This window comes from Montipora foliosa, chromosome 2 (assembly GCF_036669935.1).
Source record: "Montipora foliosa isolate CH-2021 chromosome 2, ASM3666993v2, whole genome shotgun sequence".
Taxonomy (NCBI): Eukaryota; Metazoa; Cnidaria; class Anthozoa; order Scleractinia; family Acroporidae; genus Montipora; species Montipora foliosa.
The window spans coordinates 59,558,893-59,567,566 of NC_090870.1; the positions used below are offsets into that span (position 1 = coordinate 59,558,893).

At 42.9% G+C, this 8,674-nt stretch overlaps 1 protein-coding gene across 1 annotated transcript in view; it reads right to left on the reverse strand.

The window, feature by feature from the left end:
• The window catches only part of LOC137991902 (abnormal spindle-like microcephaly-associated protein homolog), a 34,287-nt gene that overhangs the window by 1,333 nt on the left and 24,280 nt on the right, over positions 1–8,674 (reverse strand). The window contains 9 exon segments of the mRNA XM_068836928.1: positions 293–447; positions 913–1,105; positions 1,679–1,870; positions 3,657–4,834; positions 4,837–5,719; positions 6,032–6,574; positions 6,577–7,149; positions 7,193–7,231; positions 7,233–7,438. Of these exon segments, the coding sequence (XP_068693029.1) occupies positions 293–447; positions 913–1,105; positions 1,679–1,870; positions 3,657–4,834; positions 4,837–5,719; positions 6,032–6,574; positions 6,577–7,149; positions 7,193–7,231; positions 7,233–7,438 (3,962 nt within the window).

Below are 8,674 nucleotides of genomic sequence, written 5' to 3' on the forward strand. Positions count from 1 at the left end.
AATTTTCTCTTGATCTAGCTTAGGCCTAATTACTCTTCAGCAGTGATATTCTATGGGAGACTTAAGTGGTATTAAGTGGTGAAGCGGAAAAAAGCGGTTCCTATAAAGTAGAAATCCAATCCACGGATATGATTTTTTTTAGTTTCCTTATTTTTTCTGCTACCACAAGTTCTGGGACACAGTGTCCTAAATTAAAGATATTAGGAATTTTCGACCATCGTTAATTTAGAGAAGAGATCATGTTGTTTTTTAAAATAACGTAGCAGTGAGACCTCGGACCCATTTTCCTCACCTTTGCAACGTTGTAGAGTATTGATAGCGAGTACTTGATCACTTCCAAGTGCGGTAAACTGCGATTGCATTTTTTAATGACTTTAAAAATCACCGGAAGTGCGCCATCCTCCACCACCTGTTGGCAGCACACCTCTGATAGACGAGTGACAACCTCTGAAAACAAATAAATTTAGGCGCTATTTCATTTGTAACACCAATCCCTGATTAAATTAAGATTAAGTCCCAAAGGGACAAAAATAATAATGTATATCATTTATATTGCGCATATTCTATACAATAATCACATGCGCATGACAGTCACTGTACTTACGTACTTTAGCATCAAATCAAATGTTGTTTTTGAGGAGAGGGAAAAACCAGAGTTCCTTGAGAAAAACCTCTCGGAGCAGAGTAGAGAACCAACAAACTCAAGCCACACATGACACCGAGTCTGGAAATCGAATTCTGGCCACATTGATGGGAGACGAGTGCTCTCACCACTGCGCCATCCTTGCTTCCCAACAAAAAGGTCATACCATCGCTTGCAAGTAAGTTTTTTTAAAATTAAGCAAGAGTCTATTAAAATCTCTGCTCTGAAGCACAACCCGAGTTCGAGGGGAGCTTCAATATCAAACTTACCCAGATTAGTAAGCGCTCCCACAATTCTGCTGATGTTCTTGCACTGCAGAAGGAAATCCAGCGCCGACCTTGTCCGGTTGCAAAGCTTCATTGACTCAGTTGCTGCAGCGTTTGCGGACTCAATGCGCTTGCGCGCTCTTTTAACCTTGAGAGAGGAGCCCTCACGTCTCACTCGGTAACCGCGCCAGACGGTCTGGTTGCACAGAAAAAAATCATGATAAGACTGGCGAATATTTATTTATTCATTCTTACGTGCATGACGGGAAAAAAAAGTGATACGCGCTATTTTGGCTCAGTCTTCATCGCGACTCCTAGTCTATTGACAATACTACGTTTCATACTACTTGGCGTGAGTATTTGTCCTAAAAGTAGGTAGAAAGAACAATCAACATATTATACCGTGATGAAATTGGATCGTGCAGGAGAAGTACTTGTTTGAGAGTGACGTTTCGACAACCTGAATGGAATTTACCTTCCGAGTTCAGTTTTTGAAGGAGTATTATTATACTCACCTGAACGAGGTAAGACATTCCTGGGTTGAAACCATTTTCAATCAAAATGTTATTAAAATAAGCAAAATGATGACGCACAATCAGTTTTTGAGGAGGACCTAATTTTAGCTACAGTCATCTTTCATTCTTGATTTTCAAGTTCTTTAGTAGGCTCGTGTTGTTATCGAATGACCCTACCGTTAAATATAACCTGCCATTGGACATAAAATCACGATGAACATTTAAAGACTACTTCTCAAACATCAATTTCGAACCTGAATTCGTAGCACTGATCTTTTAACAATTCTCCAATGGTTCCTGGCTAGGTTTCCACGGATAAGAGCCTGGATCTTAGCCGCGCTCTTGTTTTTCGCGTCCAGTTTCCGTCGACATGCTCTCTGAAGAACGATGGCAGTCTTACGAAACCGTGTAAACCATAAACGTTCCAGAATAGCCCGCCACCAGCACTGTTTAGAGAACAAAAAACAACGATTATAAGTGAGAAAGGTCGTAGCTTTCAATAGATCACAAGAAGTAAGCCCCAATCGTTCCAATATACTATTTTGCTAATGGAGAGTACTTAGTCACTCTTGGGAAGTTCCAGTCCTTTGTGGAAGCAAAGGGACAAAATTGTAATTTCAAATGAAGTGCCAAAGTAGCCCTGGACAAAACAGACTTTTCACAATGACTGCAAAATTCTCGTGCGCTCATTGGCTAATTTTTATTGTCAATAAGCGGGTAGACACGTAAATTTATAATTTATGCGATAATGACGCGATATTGCTTGCGTCAGATTGAAGTTTCTCACATTTTTGTCTCGGCTATCGCCTTGTGAATCCACAGCTACTTTGACAATGTTACACGGAAATTCATGATCACAGACGCATGAAAAACTGACATAAGCCAAGAAGCAACCCGGCCATTTATTAAAACAATGACATTCCTTTTTAGGCAATTTTCTGAGTAATGGCTACATTAATGGACTTTATATGGCCATTAAGGTTTGTGACATTACTATTTCTGAACTAGTCGAGACATTAAAGGGCCACCGACAACCACAAGTCTTTGCGGGCGTGCAAGCTATCGGCGCCATTTTCTGTAATACAGAAACTAGTATTTCTTGAAAAGTCAAATTCCATCGCCTCACATCGTCGTGTTTTGGATGCCCAGTAGCTTCAAACTTTGTTAATATTTTCCTTAATGTTTAAATATTGTATTTTTGGCGTTATTTGGGTGTTGTGTTCGTGTTAAAAGCGAAATGAAAACTGTGAAGAAAGGTCGTCCGCCGAGGAAGGAAAAGCGCCATGTTATTTGGCTCACTACTTCAACCTTAAGATTATGGAACGAAAGGAGGAAGGCGTTTGGATTAAAAAACAAATCGAACAGCGAATTCGCAGAAGTTCTTCTTCACGGGATCTTTCTGAAGCGAACCGGCCGATTCGATTGCCCGGATAACAACAACAACAAAGGCGCGCAAAGGACACTGGTTGTCGGTGGCCCTTTAATAGTATCAAGTGAAGCTATGATCTTCGCAGTTATGAGCACAATTTTTCCAATTGCTTAGAGAAGCCTGAAAATTTCTGGACTTCAACGGGGTTTGAACCCGTGACCTCGCGATTCCGGTGCAACGCTCTAACCAACTGAGCTATGAAGCCACTGACGTTGGGAGCTGGTCATTTGTGGGTTCTAATGGTCCCGTGAGGAATGAATCAATGATGAAATGGTATATAAAATGAATCATATATGAACTGCGGATATGAAATCAAGGGTTCAAACCCCGTTGAAGTTCTGAATTTTTCAGGCTTCTCTACGCAATTGCAAAAATTGCGCTCATAACTGCGAAGATCATAGCTTCACTTGATTTCATATCCGCAGTTCATATATGATTCATTTCATATACCATTTCAACATTAATAGTAGTTTTTATTTTGTTAAGAGTTGTAAATATTAAAAGCTTAATTTTTTTCATTATCAGTTAAAAACATTTTCTGGTATTACTATTTACTATTTTAATATTTGTAGATACTAGAGATATTGATTGCAAAGCGCTATTGATAAATTTTGTATATGGTGCTCAAGAAGTGGTATTATTACGAGTCTGTTAATCTTACAAAGACGGAGCTAATCGCAAACTAACCTATAACTGTTGCTGAAAAAATATTTGAGTAGTTTACTTATAGACATAACTGAGTGAGGATAAGAGCAAAACTGTCACTAATTAAAGAAAGTTGTAATAAGATGAAAAAACTGTACCTGAATTGTAACAGTCGCAAAAAGCATCAACCGATATCTCTGGCGGATATCATCACCGAAGATGTACGAGCGATACCGACGTTGGATAACGATGGCTGCTTGACGCTTTTGTAGAAACCTCGTCCTTTCCAAACGCATGCGCACCACAGACTGAGCCAAGACAACCTTTCGTTTCTTGCGGAGATAATCCTGACGTTGCTGATGACGTCGAAAGTAATACTGAATCACCGCCGTGGCATGTTTGAGGCGCTGATATTCTCGACAGGTCCTCCTCATCGCTGTTTGAGCCCTGTACCGCTTTTGAACCACAGTAACTGCTTTTATCATTCTTACAAATCGCTTTCTATCTTGAGTGCTACGCACTACCGCTTGTAATTTACACACTGCGTCTCTCAATTTCAGAAATTTTCTTCGTTGATTTGTTGCTCGGTAGATTGCCTGAACCTTGATAATGGCTCTGAGTTTGTGGAAAAATTTTTGAGCAGCATACATGCGCCATGATGCCTGAATGGTGATGATAGCACCACGCGTTATGTGATACGCAATTAAAGTTTTCTTCATGCAGCAATATCCGCGAAAATATCTCTGGATTGTCATGGCTGCTGCCTTGCGTCTCAGTTCTACATTAACCATGCTGGCAACTCGCTGTCTTGCTTGGAATCCACGAATGTACGCTTGTATTACGATAGCGCTTCTTCGAGTTTCTTCAAGGGTTTTATGCTGCTCTTTACAAAGCCGATTAGCTCTGTATCGCCTCTGTACCACTAAAGTGGCTTTCTTGAGATTCTCATAAAACTTTATCGCCTTCCTCATTCGGACAACAGCTTGAATTTTAAGGACGGCGTTTCTTGTTTTCTTATACTTGCTTCTAATTGATAACATTCTCCAGCGCGACTGTACAATGACAGTAGCTTTCTCCAACTGTAAGTAGCCTTGTCTTAGTGCACGAGTTGTGATGAGCGCTCTGCGACGCCGCTGCATGGTGATAGCCGCTGCCCTGATTGAGTTAAATCGACGGCGACAAAGCCATCTTCTCACTCCAGTTTGAATCGCAATACAAGCGTTCCGCTGTGCAATGTAACGCTGTCTCTCTTTCTTCATCTTTCGCTGAGCTCGGAATTGTTGTTGAATTGCTATTGCAGCGCTGTAGAGCTTTAGGTAGGATTGTCGCCTCAAGTAACGCCTAAACGCCGTCTGAATAGAAACCGCGGACGATTTTGAGCAAGAAATTTGGAACGGCAGCTGTAACGTCGAAATGTGCATTGAAGCTTTGTTGCTGCGCGATGTCGTTTTAATTCACGGTGCATTCTAAATTGCCGATAACTTGATTGGATTATAACAGCACCTGACTTCAATGTACGGTATTTGCGGGCAACCACTCGACCGAGCAGCCAGGCACGGCATCGCAGCTGCAATGTAAGCGCAGCTCTTTTCATAGCTTTGTACTTTTTCCTCGCCAAGAGCCCACGAGCACAAGCCTGAATCTTGACAGCAGCATTATTCATTCTGCGCATCCTTGCTCTCACCAGGTATCCCCTCACTACCATCTGAATGGTGATGACTGCACCTCGGATGAAATGATAAACCAGTTGGTCCCGTTTGCGAAGGACTCTTGCTTTAAATCTTCGCTGTATCACCAGAGCAGCATTCTTTAGTTTGTTAAATCGTCGCCTCTGTTGAATCATGCGTGTTTGAGCTTGCAATCGCACAACAGTTCTCTTCAAGGCAAGAAATTGTTTTCTTGCTTTGTACATCTTGTACGTGGCTTGAATCTTCCTCGCTGCCAGGTGTCTCGTCACCAGTTTTCTAACCAACCACCACGTACACAGGCCTGGAGACGAACGACAGCTGTTTTCATAACAAGGAAAACTTGTCGTTGGTTTTCTTCCCACTAATATACTTCTGTATCGTTGCTGGCAGACTACTGCGGCTTTTCGTATTTCTTGGTAACCTCTTGCGACAAAGGTAACCACGCAAAGCGGATTGCAACACGATGCAAGCACCACGCTGCACGTGGTACGCACATACTGGCACATGCTAATCACGCGGGCACGATACCTCCCCTGCAACATTAGAGTGGCTGTCTTGAGCTTAGTGTAGTGACTCCTTGCCAAATAGCCGCGTACAACAGCTTGAATAAGAATAACGCTCTTGCGTGTGTGATTGTAAGACTTTCTTGAAGCGTAGCCTCGAAAGACAGCCTGTATTTTTCTAAACGCTTCTCAGACGCTGAACCTGTTTCCTTGTTAGGTGTCCGCGAAAAAATGATTGCAATCTAACCGCCGCATGTCGCTGACACAAATAATTGGATCGTGCTTTGCGGGCGAATTGAACTGAGCGATATCTACACTGCAGTACTAAACAGGCCCGTCTCAAAGAGAGATACCTTCTACGCAACACATGACCTCTGTAGAGTGATTGTACCACAGTCGCCGCCAACTGTTGGCGTTTAACATCTTCACGGACTTGCCAACCACGAACTGCAGACTGCAAAACAACAGTCGCCTTAAGGATCCTGTACCATCTCCTTGCACGGTATCCCTGTAATACGCTTGAATACTCTTCACGGACCATCGTATGCGCTGAAAACATAGGGATTGTTCACGCATCAGCAAGAAAGAGCGATAACGCCGTTGGACTACAACTGCTGATTCCCGAAGCTTGCGATATCTTTTAGAGGCTGTGTACTGTCGGTAAAACGCTTGAATGGTGATTGCTGCTTTGGACTGGGTGTGGAGGTGTCTACGGACAATAGAACCCCTGGCGATGGCTTGAAGACGTACAATACAACGAAGAGTATGTTGGTACTTCACCCTGTGGTTGCGACTTTGCTGTAAGGCACGGTAGCGAGTCTGAATCACAACGGAAGCATGTTTTACACCCAGGAACTTCTTTCTCCTAGAAAACGCCTTGCATGAGACTGAAGGATAATGGTGGCTCGTTTGACTTGCAAAAATCTCTCGCGATGTTTGTAACCTCTATAGTAAGACTGAATCTTCACAACAGATTGCTTCATACGCTGGAAATTCTGCCGAGCTTCCCTAGCACAAACGACGTCCCTGAATCTTTTTTGGACCAATAACGCGCATGCCGTTAACATCTGATATCTCTTTTGACCAAGGAACTTTCTCATGTAGGCTTGCAGTCTGATCGCTGCGTTTTTCTTCCTTAAGAATGCTTTCCTTTCTAGCCGGCATCTTACCCAGGACTGAATTTTGACGCAAGCTTTCTTTTGAGTTTTGTACAAAGTCCTCTGCCGCCGACCAAGCAGAAGTGCCCGGAAGCAAACCTGTAATACACGGGCCGCATTTTTCATCGCAGCAAACTTTCTCTGTGCTTGATATCTTCTGGTGTAAGCTTGTACCTTCAAAGCTGCCCGTTTTAGGAGTTGGTACCTCGCACGAGTTTGCCAGGCACGTACATACCTTTGGATTGTTGCAGCTGCACGAATCTCTCTGACAAAATGCCTATCACGTTTTCCTCTGTAGCACGACTGCAGGGGCGACTACACATTGCTTGATGTGAAGGAACCGTTGTCGCTCTTCTTTCCCCAAAATCAAAGCTCTCCAGTTTTTTCTGGATCCTTGAAGTAGCATCTTTAAGTTGTAAATAGCGTTTCCTTTGGAGAAAACCTCTTATGTAGGTCTGAATATTAATGCATGCTTCTCTTCGTATATTTAATCTTCTCCTTTCAGCGTATCCTCTCCAAGCGGCTTGCACAGTCCGTAACAGCTCGCTCCTTTTTTGCACGGTCGCTCTCTCTGATTGGTCAAGACAATAGCCTGTAGCCACATGACAGTGTGACGGAGTTCAGTGTACCTCTCTCGGACTTCTCGACCTCTTCTAAACTCCAGGTACCGAGTCTGGATGCACCGCGCAGCCTGGTGAAGAACTCGAAGTTGCTTTCTTGCGAGGTGACCACGAAACACGGACTGAATGAGAACAGCAGATTCTCTCATGGCTTGGAATTTACGGCGAAGGATCGTTGCCCAGCACGACTCTGTTGAGAAGATTGTTTTGGTAGCTAAGAGGGCGATGATGAGTTAGTTGTTTTACAACGGGCGAAAGGACAATGAAAACTCCCCGGCAGGGTTCGAAGCTATGATCTCCTTAACTCCGGTCCCTAGTTCTGCCTTGTGAACCAGGTTCGCTTATCTAAGCGGATATTTACATGAGACCGGGACGAACTCGGACCGCATGACAATGATCTTAGCAGTCTGACTTCGTCTCGGTTGCTGGATCGAGACGAAAAATTCTTGTACCGGTCTCCTGTAAATGACAATAATTTCAGAGCGGGTCGAGAAATTCCAAGCCTGTATGCTTTTGGTTCAGCTACATATTTATTGGACAAAAAACGTACCGATTTCGTCCCAAAAACCAGGCCCAAGCATTTCATACCGGTCTCATGTAAATACCCCGTAAGTTCTTGTTAGACAATCGTTACTGGTCTGCAGGATCGAGAATGTCCTGTAATGCAAATATATTTGTGGAAACTCATTGATAGCAAACGAGAGAAATGACAGGGAGAGAGCACCGGCTAAAACCGTTGTAACGAAGGTAAGCAGGTATTCAAATCCAGCCTAGAATACTGATTTTTAAAGTTGTTCTTTTCGCCTGTTGCCACCAACCAAATAGCTTATCATCCTCTCACATCACGCGCACGCGGCTCATTGTCTGGTTGCAATAGCTAAGTAGACAATTCGGAAAATATCATAAACAAAGTTTGGAATAATTTGCCTCAAAATCGACTGAACTTGTTCCTTTTTTACTTACCTGCAGAGCAAACCACCAATCTTTCAAGGTCTGTGGTGCGAACACAAGCAGAAATAAACGTTTGTTTTTAGACTGAATCGCTTTGTTTTCAGTCACCGTTGTACATGCAACAGTATAAAATTACATAATATTATGGTGATCATTGGAAATTTTCTGCGCTGAGTGGTTTGCCGTTGCGGAGATTATTACGCGATAATCACCTAAGCGGTTTTTTTTCAAGGTAGCAGACGTAGCAGACGAAAAAA